The 20,859-nt window shown below is 30.2% G+C and overlaps 1 protein-coding gene across 2 annotated transcripts in view; it reads left to right on the forward strand.

Annotated features, from left to right (window-relative positions):
* The window catches only part of LOC103577995 (cubilin-like), a 318,246-nt gene that overhangs the window by 135,021 nt on the left and 162,366 nt on the right, over positions 1 to 20,859 (forward strand). For both annotated transcript variants that reach the window (XM_053741631.1, XM_053741632.1), the window contains exons 19-21: positions 10,305 to 10,816; positions 10,906 to 11,101; positions 14,286 to 14,660. In XM_053741631.1, the coding sequence (XP_053597606.1) occupies positions 10,305 to 10,816; positions 10,906 to 11,101; positions 14,286 to 14,660 (1,083 nt within the window). The remainder of the gene's footprint in view (positions 1 to 10,304; positions 10,817 to 10,905; positions 11,102 to 14,285; positions 14,661 to 20,859) is intronic.

Consider the following 20,859-nt stretch of genomic DNA (forward strand, 5'->3'; position numbering starts at 1 on the left):
CAAGCCTTCCCAGTGATTAATTTCGTCAGAATTTAAAATGGATGGATTAATTTTGTCATTTTTTAAAACCGATAAATTATTATTTAAAACCAATAAATTATTAAAACTAGATACGTTATTATTTAAAACAGATAAATTATTAAATATTGATAAACCGTTCATATTATCATATATATCGCAAAACTGCGTGAATGGATTTTCTTCAACATCCAAATTTTCTAAATTACTACTACTAATTTCGTTATCAAAGCAAATTAAATCTTCAGTAACATGATTTAAATTATTTTCAAACGATACCGGGCTGCGCAGGTCAATTAAATTGACCTCAGTCCCAAATTCATTCTCATTATTATTTGAAACGGAGCTCGCTATATTCGCTATTTGATTTTCTACTACTACATCACCTATCAGTTCACCATTAGTTGACACGACCGGACCGATAGTACGCTCTAAGCCGCCATCAGGTCTCGAAAATAAATTTTTCTCAATTTCATAATTAAATTCTTTATCTGGACCGACAGTACGCTCTAAGCCGCCGTCAGGTTCCGAATTAAAAATTATTAAATTATTCGAATTACATTGTTCGATCTGACCGACAGTACGCACCAAGCCGCCGTCTGGTTCCGAACTAAAATTTATTAAATTATCTGAATTGAATTGTTCGTTCTGACCGACAGTACGCACCAAGCCGCCGTCTGGTTCCGAACTTAAATCTATTAAATTTTCAATATCACCATCTACAACTGGACCGACAGTTCGCTCTAAGCCGCCGTCTGGTGCCGAATTAAAATTTACATTATTTGTTGAAATTCTTTTAAATTTATTTGGTTTGTTCAACCAGAACTGATGTGAATGATAGCTACTAGGGCTCCGATTTCCCCTTCTTATTTGTTTTAACGATTTTCTAGCTTTCACGCTCTTTTTCCTCGGGGAATAGGAGGGCGAAGCTAGTTTTTTGACTGATCAGTGCGACTAATCTCGCCAGCACTGGTCGGTTGTACCTCGACACAATGGTTGTTTACATTATCAATATTATCATAATTATTATTAACATTATTATTACGAACAAAACGATTCGAACGGTTACCACGCTTATTTCGATTATCATTTCTTTTAAAATTATTTGAATTTGAATTCGGGTTTCCCCTATTAAAATTATTTACATTTGGTAGCCCACGATTCAAATTATAATTATTACTATTATTATTAAAATTATTATTATTCGAATTCTTATTTGACTGAATGACTCTAAAACAATTTTGTCTGACATGTCCTATTTTAAAACAGAAATTACAGACATCTACTCTGTTATTAACGCACTGTTCAAATATATGACCATTTTGCCCGCAGTTAAAACAAAAGTATTGGTCGAAATTACGACCAGCAGTAACTTCACTAAACGTACGCGATATGACATTTGAGTTGCCACTATTATTCGCGTTGTAGGAATAACGTACTCGATTCTTTGGAGATTTATTTGATGAAAAATTATTTTGAGGAGTTTGGACAGTAGCTGTCGATGCACAAACAATTAATTTGCCGTCATCACCCTCTCTAATTTCCTCGATAACGAGTGGTTGTTTATCATTCATCATTTCAACCAAAATTGGAGTACGCGGGAACGAATGCACTGCTGAGAATCGCGATTTTTCTTTTGTTTTAGCGTGTGACCTATCGGATGGCTCAGACACACGTTTATTTTCTTCTAATAGCGCGGCAGCCTCATGTAATACCGATAAGAGGTCATCGTAAGTGTTCACTGACCTAGAGAATACTAAGGTGGAAAGATTTCTAGGCAAGTGATTACGGATGCACGTAACCTGTTCCGATTCAGGGGGTGGGTTACGCATCTCACTATATTTTTGTTGAACTCTAAAAGTGAAATCAATTGACGATTCACCAGATTCTGGTCTCAACTGACCAATTTCCATCAATAACTGAGTGTCCGTCTTTTGTGAGCCAAATGCTCTAAAAAATTCCCGTTTAAAATGGTCATAATCAAACCAATGTCTGCTGTACACGTCGTACCACTTAGTAACTTTTCCAGTAAAAACATACCCAAGAATTTTCACGAAATCCGTTATGAGCCAACCCTCGCGAAACGCCATGGCTTCAAATGAAGCCAAGAAACTATTGGCTGATAAATCGCCTTGCGGAAAACGTACTGGCCACGCTCTAACAATTTCTCTTATATCGCGCCATTTGCGTAGCGAAACCGCCGCGGCGTTTGGTATTAACAGATTATTTGCTCCAGGTTGTTCATAATATTCTTGGTGAATTTCTTGACCATTATTATTCCGGTATCCGGCGTAATTCCCATTGAAATTATTATTATTAACGGCGAATGAATTTTCCCGTAATATTTCCAAATTATTATTGTAATTATTATTTATTGGTAGGTTATTATTTAAATTATTATTTTGAATTACGCTGGGATTAATAGTAGAGTGATTATTATTATTGTTTAAATTATTATTAAGATTATTGTTATTGGTACCGCTAGGATTAATAACGGGGTCAACGTTACTATTATTGTTCATATAATTGTTTAAATTATTATTATAATTATTATTACTGAGACCGGCCGTATTGTTGTGAACATTATTTATTCCACTGGTACTCGATTGTATATTCTCCGGGAGGGCTGAGGTCGTAGCAGCCCTATTATCGTGAATCAAGTGACCTGTACTACACTCCCCGTCGCCAAAACTGTGAGTTACCTCGCGAACAGTTTGTGTAATTGACTGTACAGGCACTTGCTGATTGTTTACCCGTTGCGTGCTCATAGCTATGGTCAAATTTTATAAACAATTCAAAATTTGAGCCAGGGTAGTTTGAGTTGCCGCTTGATCAGCCTGTGTGGAAACTGGAACGGTGCCAGGAAGAAAAACGGATCCCGCATTAGGCTGAATTTGTTGAGAAAGTACCGGTGGGGGGTTTTCTATGAATACTTCATCCATAGACGTTCGTAAACTATTATTAATATTTGTCAAATTTAAATTTAATTGTTCATTTGTATTAACGGCCTGTGGGTCGCTCGTTTGAATTGACCCAGACGAAGTTGTAACAGTAATAGGTGTGGTAATGACGGTACTGGGTAGAGTCGCGGTAGCGATTGGTATAGTGGTGGTCACTGTCGTGACCATAGACGCGGTAGTTGCTACCATATTCCCCAAGCTACGCCTTACTGGCGGTCTAACCTGCTGTGGGGTGTCTGCAGTCACGGTCAAATTTGGTATACCGGGTAACGGAGTATGATTTGGCATCGTCGAGTTCGCTGGCAAAACCGAAGTGCTTGACGTTATCGTACACGTAGTCGAGGGTGGTGAATGCACTACCCTGTTTTGATTCCTACCGTTAGAGGAACTAATTCCTTCGAAAATTATCTCTTCACTTTGCCGCCTACCCGATTGTTGAACCGAACGCTTTGAGTTTTGACGCGTCACTGGTCGAGTGTTACTCATAATACGATTATTGGGACTTAATTTTGATTTATATTAGCTGGTAAGACAAGCAGCTTACGAGCCCCAATAATACTTAAATATAAAATTTAATTACCGGTAGTAAATTCAAATTTCTTAAAATATTTCTGTTGAAATTTATTCCTTTGTCACCGGATTAAGAATTTATTTTAGTTACCAGGTGACGATAGCTAAGTAATCTCTAACAATGACAGTCTTTGTAAATTAAATTTTATTTATTTGAATTAACCATAATGGTTTAAGTAATGAACCACAAATCTATTGAATTTTAATTTGTTTAAAATTATTATAGAGAAAATTTTAGACAATGGCTAAAATTTTAAGCTACTATTTTATTTTATTTATTAACTGATAATTTTTTCGACGCTTAAAACTTCGAGCCCTGAATTCTATTTTAAACGATAAAGATTTTAGCTATTTATTTTAATTTATTTAATTGAAAGATTTACCCAGACTTAAGTCTAGTGAGTAAATTATTTTAAAATTTGAATATAGTATTATTTTATCAACAATTTTATTGCAATGACTCATTCACTTAATAAATTTTCCTCAAACTTATTTTAATAATCCAAACGGAGGTTTATATTAAACCAAAGTAATTAAAATTAACTGTATTTATTTTATTAGAATTTTAACTTGTAATTTTACTACAGAATTTATTTTTATTACTTTGTTTAAATTTATTATTTAATAACGAAAAAAAATTACTGTCACTGTTAGTTATAAAATATAAATTTTATTTACTGATATGATTTATTTTATTTAATTTATTTATTCAGAGAATTTTAAAGAAACAACAAGCGATTTTATTTTATGTTTCTTTCTCTGAGCTTAGTAACGTACCTATTGTTTGTACTACGAGTAACGCGTACGACCAACGCGTAAGACGATGACCTTGTCTTGGTCTTCACGAGACCACCGGAATTTATCGATTTTTTCACTACCACGATTTCAATTTTTTTTATTTTATTTTTCACTCGATATTTTATATTTTAAAATTTAAGTATTTTACGCACTATTTAGCCAGTTAATATTTAAAACAAATTATTATAATTTTTATAGATTTTAATAGTTTAAATAATTTTGGGCAACCAATATATATATAATTTAGCACAGTATCAATCCAATATTATCATTCACAGTTTAAATATTTCTCTCTTCAACGGTAGAATAAATTAATTAAATTTTTCCAAAATTTTCCAAATTTGATTTTTCTTTGTCACCAGGTCTAGAATTTTCCAAAACGAGGAACACGAGTTGGGCGCCAAATATAACGGTGACCTTGGCTACTTCGTGTCCAGTAGCCACGAACCACAGTTAATTAGATTCCCGCTTAATTGATTAATTATTAATAATAATTGTAAGTTTAGTAATGCTGTCGTTGGTTCTGAGCGCGGGAAAATGGATCTCAGAGCTGGGTCGACTCGTTTCGACCGGACACGCGGCTGCTGAAAAATTACTTATTCTAACGAACGCTGGTGATAAAAGAAATTTATTTAAAAAACTCAATTGCCTTATAAATATATATAATAATTTATTTAACAAGTTCCCCAATATTTACAAATTTCCCCTTTATTTATAATTTTATAATTGTCTAACGACAAGGCAACCAGTTTAATTTAATAAATTAATTTCAATTAATTTTGGTTGTTTACGTTTAGTTTAGAAATTTAATGGTGGTTTTATTTAATGATAAATTTAATACTTATTTAAGATAAAAGTTTTCCGCTGAAGAGAGAGAGTGTATAAATTATATATATAGAATTTTAATTGTAAATCTTATCTGGTTTGTTGTATTCGACGTACCGACGGAACTGGACGCCGCTGCATCATAGACCTCCTCTTCTTGATCCTGACTGTGGTATATGACTTGATGTTGGATATATTCACAAATCACTTAGATAATAACTTAATAAAATTTGGTTTTGTAAACCAGTTTATATAGATAATAAAATTAATTTTAAAATTTACAGTTTTCACAAATAAGGAAATCGAGTGAACCGAATAGCTAATCGCGAGGATGTCGTTGTCACTGCTTCGACTTGAGTGACGATTCCGTCTTGATTCTCTTAGGTCCCAACCTCTGATGACCCCTACTTAATTATGCGCAAAGGACCGATTCACGGTCACCTGCTGCGCGAGATCATCCCCTGTGGTCTAGCACCTAGCTCAGCCAAACTCAGCAATCGGATTGTAGCGAGAGAGAGAGAGAAAGACCAAAAGCAACAAAGACAGCGAGAGAGCCGCAGTCTCACGTCGTATACCAACGCTACCCGGTTACATTTTCTCACCTATTGTTGATAGACTAGGATATATTTGTGTTAAAAATATATCAAGATCCTCAAAAAAGTTAAGAATTAAAGTTTTTTAATCATAGAGAGTTTATATTTCATTCAATTTTGTTCAAACAAAAAATATGCACATCGTGAAAATTACATATTTTGTGGGAAAAGGTCTCAGCTTTCAGAAAAAAATATCAAATTAAATGTATCAAGTGCCACACAGTCATAAAAATCGTTTTACCTATTTTAAACGAATTTTAAAGGGTCTTCTGTAACTTAAAATAAAAAATGGATATTTTCGTTGGAAAGCTGAGAATTTTTCCTACGAAAAACTATTATGTGCTCATTTTGTTTTAAAAATTGTTTCCTTCAAAAAAAGTAATGAAAAAGTTGGAAACAAAAATTTTTAAAAAATTCAAAAAATCATAACTTTGAAACTGCTGCATATTAAAGGCTCAAATTTTCAGAGAATTTTTTTTTCAATAGATGGAAAGACTCCACAAAATTTTAATCAAATCGATGAGGGTCACCCCGTAAAAATAACTTTATTTGGTGGAATGACTCATATATATTAGACTGATTTTAAAAAATCGACTATTTTTTTTTTTTTTCAAAAATCGTATCGAAAATATTGTTCGAGATGACCAAAAAAAAAATACTGTTAAAGTTTCAGCTCTTAATATTAATATAGACAACTGCCTCATCGCAATTTTCTATTTTCCGTTTAAATAACATGGGAAAATTTTTTTTTACACTTTGGAATTTCGTAACTCATCATCAGATCAATTTATCAAAAAGACCTATAACCAATGTTGCAGGAAATTAAACGCTCTACAAAAAAGATTTCTTATCATTTTTTGATAAATCTATTTTTTCAAAAATGATTCGTGGTCAAAGTTCAATTTATAGTAAATGTCAATATTTTTCGACTTTTTCAGCGAAACTATTAGACTTGTCGTAAAATGTTATAGTAATTTTTTTGTAGATCTTTTCATTTCTTATAAATTATCTCTTTTCAAGTTTTCGAAATCCTAAACGCTTTCGAGTTATTCATGTTTTATTGTCCAATATTTTTACGAAATCGTGTTTTGGTCATTTTAATTGTTCATAAGATCGAAAATATTGATTGTCTTAAACTGAAGGTTATTAGATTATGATCATAATATTACAGAAAAAAAATATGCTTATGTCAGTCAAAAATCCCTATGAGTATTGTTAATTTTTTTGTCATTGAAAAGTTTTCATTGTTCGAATAAGTAATTATAATTATCAAAATTGGAAAAAAAAATTAATGATAATAATTTATTTGAAGTGTAAAATTATACTCTACGAAAGAGTAGCATTTTAAGTATCATTATTTTCAAGTTTTTTATTTTATGCAATTTTTCATAAATAAAAAAACTTTTATGCTTAAAAAAGAAATATTAAAAATTTTAAAAGAATGTTACACGGAGAGAAATGTGAAATAAATATTCGTAATAATGGTTACATTACTGTACAGTTTGTGTCACACTACTCTTTTGTGACTGCGTATGTAAACTATAGAGTGATGTTACCATCCTGATGATGCATAGGAATATTTACTTGACATTTCTGTCTGCGTACCATCCTTTTAAAAATTTTTAATATTTCTTTTTTAAGTATAATAATGTATGACACATCTAGGAAAGTAAAGTAATAAATGTCTCAGATCACATGTAATTGTTGGCCGAGCCGAAGCCGAGGTCAACAAACGTGATCTGAGGCTTTCTTATTCACTTCCTAAGGTGTGTTATACACTAATTTATGATACGAGCATCGAAACTTGAAGTTTCAGTGTCTCTACAGCACTTCAAAACGAGCTAATTCCAAACTGATGCTGCAAAAAACTGTTAGCAAGTTCGTAATTTAAAAATACATCCATACAGCTCGAGAAAATATGCGTGTTTCTTCTTTTTGGAAGAAACACAATTGTTTCTGCCCAGTGTCAATTATATTTAATGTTCATTTGCAGCCTTATTACTCGCATTTGTTTACTTGTCACTTCAGTTTACTCAGTTCATTTTTTAAGTGACAGTTTTAATTAACCAAATAAAATGACTAAAAAGTTAGTGAAAATAATAATTGTGTCTTATTTACTATTTAATAGGTGACTGTAAATCACATATTTCTCATCCTTTAACAGTTCTCCGCACCATCGGCTGGAAATTAACTTGTTTCTTACTGGCTGCTGGCACTGAATGTTGAAGTTCCGATGCAGATAATCATGAAAAATATAGTGTGACTCAGGATAAAATACGATTTCAGACTGCGGGTGATGTCAGCTCTCGCCTGTGGCTCAGGCAGATAACGTCATCCTAGTCTGAAATCGTCTTGTTTCATCCCTTGTCACACAATATACCATTATTTAGGAAAAATTGCATATAATGAAATACTGGAAAATGATAATATGTAAAATGCTAATCTTTCGTAGAGTTTAATTTAAAGCTTTTAAATTTTGATAATTATAATCACTTATTCGAACAATAAAAACTTTGAATGGCAAAAAAATGATAATACTAATAGGTATTTTTGACGGAAATATGTAATTTTTTTCTGTGATATTATGATCATAAATTAATATATTTCAGTTTAAAAAAATTAATATTTTCGATTTTATAAACAATTAAAATGATCAAAACACAATATTTTAAAAAATTTTACATTAAAACATAAATAACTCAAAAGTGTTCAGGAATTTCGAAAACTTGAAGAGACATAATTTATAAGAAATAAAAAGATCTACAAAAATGTTTCTACATCATTTTACAATAAGTCTAATAGTTTCGCTGAAAAATATTGACATTTACTATAAATTGAACTTTGACCACAAATAATTTTTGAAAAAATAGATTTATCAAAAATATATAAGAGATCTTTTTTGTAGAGCGTTCAATTTCCTACAAAATTATATTTAGCTCTTTTTGATAAATCAATCTGATAATGAGTTATAAAATTCAAATTTAAAAAAAATTTTTCCTATGTTATTTAAACGGAAAATAGAAAATTACGATGAGGCAGTTGTTAATATTAGTATTAAGAGCTCAAACTTTGACAGTATTTTTTTTTTTTTCATCTCGAACAATATTTTCGATACGATTCGATACTTATTCGTAAAGACACAATAAGTTATACCGCTGAACTGCATATACGCATCTAAGCATTTCTATTGTATTCTCAAATTTTACTATGTTAAATACGTTGGTTAAATAAAAAATTTATTTAACATTATTAGTTGGTTTAAATAATATATTGTATCTCTACGAATGAGGTGAAGACGGAATTCGGAAAAATCGATGATTGGCGTAGATTGCCGAAATTGATCGATTGTAACTATTTTAGCAACACTACATATATATATATATATATATATATATATATATATATATATATATGTGTATATATATATATATATATATATATATACATACATTTGGGTGCTCCGCTTGAAACAAACATTTTTTTTTCACCCCCCCCCCCCATTAAAAATCTTGTTCTATATGTAAAAATAAAAATTTAGAGCAAATCTGAGCTCTTTATATTTATATTAACCACTGGAACAATGACGTCGAAGTTTTTCCATGCTAAAGGCAAGAAAATTTAGTTATTTTTCTTTTCAATGAATAAAACTCAGCCCTACATTTATGCATCGTGTCGGCCCAAAGTTTTTCTTAAAGACAATTGTATGCTCTTTAAAAAAGCCAGTATCTGCTTAGCTCTGAGTTCAACGCTAGCTCTCCTGTGAGTCTTAAATATCCAATTTTGTATCAAATTGATGGTTTTTTGCTGTTAACTCATGAACGGTCGAGTTTAGAAAAAAAAAGTATATGACCTTTTTTGTAGGAAATTCAGTTTTCTATATAAAAAGTTTAAATGACTTATAGCTGTAAAACTATTATTTTATATAATATATGAACTTAAAGTTATTAAAATTTTAAATGTTAGCAAAATTTCGAAATTAATTGTTTTATAATTAGATAGTATTCATATTTGTAGTAGTTTTTTGTCTTATTTTATCCAACACTTAACAAAAAAAAAAATAAAAATTTTTAAGACATTCAAAGTCAAGTATTTACCATCTATTTTTGGAATAAATTCGAAATAAAATGGGTTTTTTAACTAATTTGGATGTATATTTCAGGGTTTTTTTTTATATTTTTTTTATTTATGTATTAACCGTTATCTTTCATAAAAAACTGATCGTATTTTAATTATTAAATCAAAATAATCATCAATTGAAACGAAAATAATAGCTTACTTACATACATTTTTGGCAGTCTAATGATTTTACATAATAAAATATGCTTTTTCTGTTAGTCTTTTAATTATTAAGCAGCGCTTATTATACTGCTGTAGCCATGGTTTTGAATCTAATAAGCGCAGCTCGAAGGGAAAGAAAATACCAAATTCCCCACGTATTTTTTCACTGAAACGAAGTTTTTTTTGGGGCGCCTGAGAAAATTTAATTTTTAACGACCACCTTAATGCATAAATATATATACATTTTTGTTTTTATTTACAGCATGCGGCGGTAGTTATTTATCTGAAGCTGGAACAATATCATCACCATCATATCCGGATAGTTATCCTTTGAATGCTGAATGTGTTTGGGAAATCAATACATCACCGGGAAATCGAATAAGTCTAACGTTCTCTGACTTTGATATTGAATCAAGTCCAAGCTGTGATCGTGATTATTTAGAAATACGTGAAGATTCCGCAGTGGGTCAATTGATTGGAGCATATTGTGGTAATGCAATTGATCCGATAGCATCCAACGCAAGATTATGGCTCAAATTCCGAAGTGATAACAGTGGTACGGGTAAAGGTTTTTTGGGTGAATATACATTTATTCATGGTAATGACATAACTGGCACCTTCGGTGCAATTGCTTCCCCCTTTTATCCACATGCATTTAAACGAAGTGACGACGTCACCTGGAGAGTTACTGTACCTTTTGGTTTAGCAGTACGAATTGAATTCGATGATTTCCATCTCGAAAACGTTAATGATTGTTATTTTTCAAGCTTCACGGTAAATTAATTAACAGTCATTATTTACTGCTAACGGTCATAGAAAAATATTAAAACCTTACTAAATAAACATCATGTTATTTATTAAAGATTTATGATGGTTATGATTCTGAAGCTCCGATTCTTAGTGAACCATGTACTAACAGTATACCTGATCCAGTTCAATCGTCAAGTAATATTATATATATTAAATTCAATGGTGATTATATGAGAGAAGGAAATTGGTTCTATCTTCATTGGTATCAAGTACCACGAGAAAGTTTCATTGGAGGACATAAAACAAGTTGTAAAGATTATTTTAAAATAATAAATTTACTATTGAGGAATTCCATGTCTTATCGACCACTTTGGAACCTGACCCCTTTTAAGTTGGCGAAAAAATTTTTCTCTTATTCTATTTCATCAAAAACGTTTCTCGTAATTTTTTCAAATTTTTTAACCCAACCAAAAAAAAAGTTCCGAATTTAGAAAAAAAAAATACTTTTTTTTTTGTTAGCTATAACTCTCTCAAAGTTGACTGATGCATGAATACGCTTTTTTTTAAAAGGTTCATTTGTAAATGTACTTTTCGAAAAACAATACAAAAAAATTATTAAAACCTATCTTTACTGTTTTTAACTTCCCGCTAAGAAAATTGGAATTCTAAAAAATTCAGGAAGTTATTGGTTTCGGTCCGATTTTCGAAAACCGAGTTTTTATCAGAATTTGACGTTTTGAGGTCCTAAGAAGCTATTCTGACTAATTTCAAGATGATGTTCGAGTGTATGTATGTGTGTACGTACGTACGTACATATGTATGTGATTATTCTGTAACTTTTGAACGGATCAACCAATTGTGATCTCCAAGGAGGCATTTGACGCAGCTAATTAATTCTTACTACGATAATATGCGTTCGGAGATATTTCAAAAATAAAATTTCTTCAAAATTGTTTTTTGTGGATAACTTTGAACGTGCTCGATGGATTGATTCCAAATCTAATCAGCTCTAAACTTTTATAAGCCGCGCCAAATGTCACCTCAACCATCGAAATCGGTTTATTCGTTCAAGAGAAATCGTTGTCAAAAAATTTTAAAAAAAGTTGGAAAATCCAAACGTGCACAACTCATTGGCTCATTCAATAATAAAAAACATTTTCCTAAACAAAAATGATTCAAAAATAAAAATCTGAAAAACTTTTGATCCTGCAGGCCAGCCATAAAACTTCTCGCTTTTTTCGCTTTTTTGAGCTCGAAAATGTTACTGTGAATACATTTTTGAGCTCTTTGAGTTCAAAAATTTTTATTACTGCATCGGGATTTTCTAGTTCGGAGAACTCAAAAAAAAGTAGCCTTGTTTTACACTACGAAAATTCAAATAATCAAAAATAATTCGGAAAAAGTACTAACAATTAAATGTTTTTTTACGATTAAGGTTTGTGAAACGCACGGTTCGTCAGAAATAAATGTAAGTAATTGAAAAGTAGTCTTAAATTGGATTAAAATGGAACAGAAAACGATTTTTTTTATTATGTTTAATTTTATTGAATTTTCGTAGCCCAATCTATGGCTTAACTTCTTTTATCTCAAACAGTTTGAAAATACTAGTGTGGAAAAGAATTATTGAGCTCTAAGCGCTCAGAAACAGCGGGATGTTTTGGAAGTGATGCACAGGATCAAACTGATTTCAAATTTTTTAATTTGTTGATTATAAAAAATGATTTCGGATTGATAAATCATTAAAAATTTGATGTAATACTAAATGACTGCAATATTTATTAGTGATGGAGGTTTCCTTCACGGCGTTGCTTCTACCATCTTTAAAAGAAGTTTATACAATATTATAACGGTTAAAAAGTAAACCGATTTTTATTTCAATTATACGTACACCTTCCCATGTATCGCCGTCAAAAAAAGATAAGTTCAATCAATATTCTGTGAGCTGCTAAGAAATTATAATAATAATAAATAATTATTTATATACTATTATTTGAAGTTAGTGCCGCGGTAGTTATGGACGCAGCCAAATTTTAAGAATCAATAGTTTAAATAAATTTGTCGGGGAATTTTAATAAAATTTATTAATTTCACACTAAAAGGCAATACGTTGATAATTTAAAAAATTGAAGCATAATCTTCAATGAAAATCCAATATGACTACCCTAATAGCACAGTTTGCTATAGCAAAAGTTTACTTTATAAAAATTTCCGTTAATTTTTCGTCAGATGTCCATCAGCTATGGACTTCTCCGTTTTTGACGACAATTTATATTTAACTTGCTATACAATTTGACGTAACTTTACCACCCGAACTCGAATGCAAATTCACTTTAAAAGTTGACTAGAAAAAAGTTGTCAATTTTCAGGTAAATTTCCATATCAATTTATTGTTAATTCGACCTGAAAAATTGTTAAGTATTTTTTTATCGTCAAATTGTAGACAATTTTATGTATAAATTTGCTTACCTTCTGTAATGGTCAGAATGAACATTACCGGTTTTTTTATTCGAGTAAAGATTTACCTCTAAATTGATGAAAAATTAACCGCTAATTTTTCTTTCCAACTATTGCTGTCAAATTGTCGGCAAATTCGGGCAGCGAATTTCAGGTTATTTCAACGTCAAATTACTATCGATGTCAAGCTAAAGTGGCTATTAGGGTAGTTTACGACAGATTGTATATATATAATAATAATAAAAAAAAAAAAATAAATAAAATATGAAGCTAAAAAATATTTGTGAAAAAAAGGCAGCAAAATTTTTTAAAAATTATCAATTTCTAGCTCTTATTTTTTTTCAGTAATTCCAATTAAACAAAAAAAAAGAAAGCTTTTTTTACTTCTAATTGCAGATGAAAACAAATTTTTTTTTAGTATGGGTTTAAAAAAAAACATTAAAAAATAAAAAAAATAATAATTCTTTCAATAGAAATAAAATCAAATATAATAATAAAAGATAGATCAAATAGAGGAAAAAAAAAAAAACAAAAAAAAAACAAACAGTTTCATTCTCGCCGTTACACGTTGAAAAATAATGTGAAATTGGAGTCTAAAAAAATTTAAAAAGGCGGTCAATAGATTGCGCCCCGATGTCAGTTAGATATATTAGAAAGAATTAAAAATCAACAATGGTCATCATCGATAATTTTCGATTTTTTCCCAAAATCTAAAAAATAAAACCATAAAGATAGAGTGCAATAATTTTTTTGTATTCTTTTTAAAAAAATAAATATGAAAAAAAAGTTTGGAAAATCAAAAACTTCCAAATCAGTCAAATTTCGAGAAAGTTATAGCTATATAACAAAAAAACCATTTTCTTTTTTTGTTCGAGTGAAAATATTCAAAGAGATTATGAGAAATGTTTTTGATGGGATAAAGAAAGAAAAAAAATTTTTAGCCAAATCAAAAGGGGTCAGGTGCCAAAGTCGATTTGATATGGAACGCCCCTATTATAAGCGATTATTTTTCTATAACGTTGTATTAATAAATTTTTAGTATCAGAATGTAATGAAGAAATTTTTTTGAGTCCAACGAACACCAGTTATTATATAACTTCACCTGGTTTTCCAACAGGATATGGACCTAATCTTGAATGTAGTTGGATTATTTCTTCACCTCCTGGAACACACCTAATATTTTGGTTTTTAGATCTTGATCTCGAAGAATCTAACGGTTGTATAACTGATCATGTTGATATTTATTCAGGATATGTGCGTTCATCAATGCTACCGCCAGACACAAAACTTCATGGGAAATATTGTCTGAGTAACGAATCAAGTCTTCATGTTGAAACAACTAACATAATGACGGTTAAATTTATAAGTGATATATACATTAATAACACTGGTTTTAAAGGAGTCGTATATGTTGGTCAGTTTTTATTGTTAAATGATTATTTTTAAAAACTTCACGTGGCATAACAAAAAAATTTTTCAATTGAATTATGATTGATTATACAAACATATATATACCCTCGCGGACCTGAAATCACTGTAAAATCACAGTGAAATCACAGTGAGATTATAGTAAAAACATTGTGAGAGCATGATGAAATTACAGTGAAATCAACGTGATTTTGTGCCATTCGGTCATTGTAGTTTTATGGTTATCTCACAGTAATTCAATAGTGGTTTCACAGTGATCTTATTATGTTATCACAGTCGATTCATAGTTACCTCACAATGGTATTGCAGTGATTTTAGTGTGGTACCACAGCCAATTCACAGTGAATCCACAGTGAATTTCCAGTAAACTTACAGTAAATTCACAGTGAATATACAGTAAATTTACAGTGAATATATAGTGAATTCACAGTGAATTTCCAATGAACTTACAGTAAATTCACTGTGAAGTTTATTTACTGTAAGTTTACTGGAAATTCACTGTGGAAAAAAAATACAAAAAAATTTTCAAAACCTACCATCATTTTTTTTTTCAAATAAAAAAAAAAATTTTCAATGACTACCATTTTTTATTTATTTTTTGTCATTCTATAATATCATACTTTGAAGCTTTTTGCAATTTTTTCCATTAAACTCATTTCTCAAAACACATCTTGAAAATTTTTGAGTGTTCAGAGAACTTTGAAATAAAAAAAAAGAATTCAAACAAAAATTAAAAATGATCATCATGACACAAATATTCAGTTTATTTAAAAAAAGTACATAAAAAAGTTGAAGAATGTTTGAACAACTTTTTGTTTGCTATTCTAAAATCACCATAAAACTATAGGCAAATCATCATAAATTTTCTGTGGAATCATGGTGAAATCACCATTAATTTACTGCAGAATCATGGGGAAATCACCATTAATTTACTGCGAAATAATGGTGGAATCGTCATTAATTCACTGCGAAATCATGGTGAAAACACTATTGATTTACTGTGAAATCATGGTGAACTCACCATTACTTTACTGTGAAATCATTGTGAAACCGGCATTAATTTACTGTGAAATTATGATGAAATCACAGTAAATTTACTGTAAACTCGCAGTAAAATCACAGTGAAATCACTACTAAATCACAATGACAAAATGGCACAAAATTACTGTGAATTCACTATGAAATCACCGTAAATACACCGTCAAATTACGGTGAAAGTGAATTCACTGTGGTTTCACTGTGATTTCACAGTGATTCCAAGTCCGCGAGGGTATATATATGTATATATATATATATGTTAGAGTGGTCCTAAAAAAACATTTTTTTTTTTTAAAGTCCCATTCAAGTCTCAAAAGTTTCTGTAAGGTATAAAAAAATTCACGCCAAAGGCTACCCTGGTATGTCAATTCGACGAGGTGCTCAATCATGTTTTGTTTTTCATATCACTAGAACGTAGAAAATTTTTTATAGGAAATGTAATTCTCAACAAAAAAATTTTGAAATAGTTTTATCGTAATCCTAACGGCTAAAAAATTATCGGGCTGTAAATACCCGCAACGAAAAAACATTTGATCATATTTAACTTTAGAACTTACTTCGTATTATGGTAGATTTGATTATGTAATTTCTATGCTTCCTATGTGCCAAAAGTGGAATTTGATTTACACTCATGCCATAAATTAAAGGAACGGAAAAATTTTTTAATGATTTTTGCAAGACTGTCGCTTTGTGAAAAATAATCGTCTCAGAAAAAGACAAAAAGCATTTCGTAGCTTGAAATCTCTTGTTTCGACGCATTTTGATGAAGTTTTTTTTAGATCTTCAGCTATCGCGCAAATATGAGAAATTCCGCAAGACAAAAATTTTCTAATTTTTTTTTTTTTCATTGATAGAACCCATGGGCTGTGGAAAAATTTTTCCAGCTCAATCAATGCATAGATCAATTAGCAAATTTAATCAGCTTTAATTTGCACTTTTTTGGAGATTCGTACAGCAACTTGTCGCTGAGATATCAGCCTTCAAACGAAAAATGATTCTTCTGAATTGATCATCGATATTACAGGTACTAATGATTGTGCAGTAAATTGGTAGCGTTAAAGACTTGAATAAATTCCTTACAAGACCCTTTCATCATTTTTAAAAAAAAAATTTTAAAGGCTGAACTTCTAAAACATAAAATTAAAGCTGATTATATTTTTTAACTAACCTATGCATCGGTTTAGCTGAAAAAAAATTTCCGCAGCCCGTGGACTCTCTCAAAGTAAAGAAAAAATTTAGAAAATTTTTGTCTCGCGGTATTTCTCATGTTTGCGCAATAGCTGAAATTCTAAAAAAAATTCGATCAAAATGCGTCAAAACTAGAGATTTCAAGCAACAAAATGCTTTTTTGTTTTTTTGATACTATTGTTTTTTACCAAGTTGCAGTCTTGCAAAAATCACTAAAGAATTTCTAAAAATTTTTTGTTCCTTTAATTTATGGCATGAGTGTACATTAGACTGATTCAAAGAAACCAACGATTTTTTTTTCTTCATTATATCGAAAATAATAAAATTGCTGCCACGTTTGCTGCCTAAGGATATTGAGGGTAATTCCCGATAGAGGGCACTGACACGTTAGCATCGTTCTTTATCGCAGTGACAAATTTATACAAAAAAATCAAGATTAAAGTGAATAATAAATTAAAAAATCATCCCCGCGCGTCGCAGTTACAATTAGTGAACAATTATTCTAGTGCAAAATTGAACATTATTACTGTCAGTGATTAATACTTGTGAAAATAATGTCACAGCCAACATGGCTGACGGTAAGTCAAGAGCAGCAGCTAAACGAAAAGTAGACGACATCTGCAACATAAACCCGGCAAATAAAGTGGGAAAAAAAAAAGCGGCATAAAAGGCTAGAGAACAATTATGACCGAATTATTTGATCATGAGCATAAAAAAATATTAAATAAAAATGAACCTTCATAGTTCACACCAAACGTAAAGACAGCAAGGCACTCTACATTGCTAGACAGAAAAAAAAAAAATAAAAACATGGGGGACATCGATGGCTTCGTATATGGAGACTATATACAGGAGACCGAACTCGTATGGCTCTGGTAACTTGAATCCGAGACAGAAACGGTCATCGTCGCTTATTTGCTCAGTGGCCTGAAGATGTCTCTCACGTTAGCCTTTTTTTAGAAAAATGTTAAAAAGAGAAAGAGAGGTAAAATTTCATCATAAGGAGTAAATATCTAAACCTTTGAAAGTGGTGCCCTCAGCAGGAGTCTTGTGAACTTTTTCGAAATAACGTTCACATATAATTCACAAAATATATTTTAATATTAGATTAATTGTCCTTTTTTCATGTGAACTAATAGAGAAAAAGTATTCTTAATCGTATTTTGGTTGGATAACAAGTTTTATGGTTTTTTTCAACTAAAAAATTTTCTATTTTTTCAACTGTAATTTTTTTATATTGTTCCCGTGTCGCAGCTAATTGATCTTTTAGTTTTTTGTTCTGCAAATTAATAATAAGCAAGCATACAAAATTGTAACAAGTTAAACTATGTAAACGCACTATAATAGAAGTCAAGGATTATTTGCATGCATATAATTACCTCATGAGCAAGCTGACTGTTTTTAGATTTAAGAGACTTCAGATGCTTATTCGTGGCGTTTTTCTTTTCCAATCTTTTATTTTTTTTTAGCCCGTGAAATTTTTAACATTAATTTTTTACACTCTTGACATCTTACCTTTTGAAATTTATTGTAAGATCGATTTGCCCTTACAATAAACTTACATTTGGGTGAATATCTGTAATATCAACATTTCACAAATTTTTAATTAAATCAAATGATATAAACGAGAACAAAAAATTGTATTTGAAATAATTTTAAGTAACCATAAATTTTATTAAAAATACAACATTACAAATAAATTTATATACTAACTTTGTTTCATCGCATCCAGTACTATTACACATTAACAAACTTTCTATTGCCAGTATGGTTTTTTTCAAATCATTTAAAGATTTAATCACTTTTATACTGAAATTGTAAAACACCGCGTTCACTTGGAGCTGTAATAAAAAAAAAGTGATTTTTCATTTATACTATAATCAAGTATTTAGTACTTGGATTATTTATGAGTTCTTACCTTCAATGACAGATTAGAGTAGATGAACAAAATCATATTTACATGGCTATGTTGTGCACGACATAACGTTGCCATAATGTAATCTTTTGCTTAAGCAATGAACCAACCGCTATGAGTTGATAACAGCGTTACTAATACAGTAAACAAATTTTCAAATGTCACATTAACGTTTGAGTCTTGTTCGATAACATTACTAATATCATTGCAGTTTTCATTATTACAATAGATAATGTCATCATAATTTTCTACATCTTCCATTTCGTTAATCTCAGGTGAATCATCTGCGTCGTTCGTCACATTCATTATTTCCATCGGTATTTCGTTATCCACTCCGTTATTAATACTATCCATATCCATCCGTACCTCTCCTTTTGAAAATAAAGAAAGATAATGTAAGAACTATGATTTATAATAATTTTGTGATTGTATTAATTTAGTAGAGGAAGAAAATTATCTAGAAGTCCAAAAAAATGATCCTGATCTGTCTAGATTTTTTCAAAGGGAGTTATTTTTTGAGTTGTCGATTCGATTTTGTCAAAATTGATTTCCTTACCAGGTCAACTTTGTATGTGTTTCAATCAGTTCAAGAATTGCCTTACCTTTGTTGCTATCTGTCGATGACACTAAATGTTGAGAATCATTAAGTATACCATGTAACTGCGGAAAAGCAGTTGAATTTCTTAATCGCGCAATTTTACGGGGAAATTCGTAAGTGGTGACCTTCAATTCTTTATCTTGAATTACACCTGTGAAAGTTCGTTCAACGTCATCGTCTTTAAAATGAAGCTCACACAAAACTTCATTATCTTCGAATTCACGACCTAGAAATTTTTCCCATTCTAGTCGTGCTGAAGTACCCTAAAATTTAATTACTATTTAATTATCTATTACATTATTACAAACAAGAAAAATCCGTATTATATGATCCTACGATTCTAAGTGGATATCCGAGTCGAAAAATAATATCACTGTTTCAGAATAAATGATATAAATTTATTTTTTCAAATTTAATTTATGTTTTTAAACCGTGTTTATTTTATATGGGAATTTAATCGGCTTTCAGATTAAAAACAGACTTTTTTGTTATAATAACTTTTTAACTGATGGATTTATCAAAAAATGATGAGGTCTTTTGTGTGTAGCAATAAGTTTCGAACAAAATCTATCCTGCACTTATCTGTACAATGAGCCATGACAGAGGTTTGAAATTCCAAACTTAAAATTGTTTTTTTCCCATGATATTTAAATGAAAATTAGAAAATTATGATTCGTGACTTCTAAATATTAAGAGCTCATATTTTTACTGAAACTTCATTTTGGCGTCCTCTGACAGAATTTCACGGAGAATTAGTTGATTTCTTAGATAAACCCTAATGCTATTCCACTTTCGTAGTAAAATATTCACGGAAAAAAAATATTAGTAAATATTACTGAGATTCTCGTCAACAGCGCGCCTAGACCGGATCTCAGTAAATTTTACTGAGTAGAACTTAAAAAATTAATAACAGATGCATTTTTTTTTGACAAGTGTCTTGTAGTTTTTTAAGGTTTAAGTAGTAATTTTAAATAGTCAAGTAGTATATTTCAACGATTAACTGTTAATTATAGCAGTTTAAACATTAAAATCATAATTTAACTGATTGAAACGACATTAGTTATTGAACATAACATAAATAATTAGAAGTTGAACTACAATTATTGTCAATCATTTTTTTCTGTGTTCCAATAATTTCGATGGTTTTTAATACCAAAATATTTTTTAATTGAATCCCGTAAATTAAAAAATATTTTGACATTTTGAGAGTAATTTTATTACTTTTATTTAATATTATAAAAACTCAGTCAAGGTAACTGGAAAAAAAAAAATTGTCAAACTATCATTAACTGTCGAGATTTTTAAACAATATACACTAAGTAAATGATGAACAAAATATAGTCAATTCTGGAACTTTGATTATTTTTTATAGTTATTGTCCATAAATAAAAATATTACAAGTCTTTGATTGAATCTAGTTTTGCCATTGCAAATTTTCATAACTCA

Source organism: Microplitis demolitor, chromosome 8 (genome assembly GCF_026212275.2).
Source record: "Microplitis demolitor isolate Queensland-Clemson2020A chromosome 8, iyMicDemo2.1a, whole genome shotgun sequence".
NCBI classification, from domain to species: Eukaryota; Metazoa; Arthropoda; class Insecta; order Hymenoptera; family Braconidae; genus Microplitis; species Microplitis demolitor.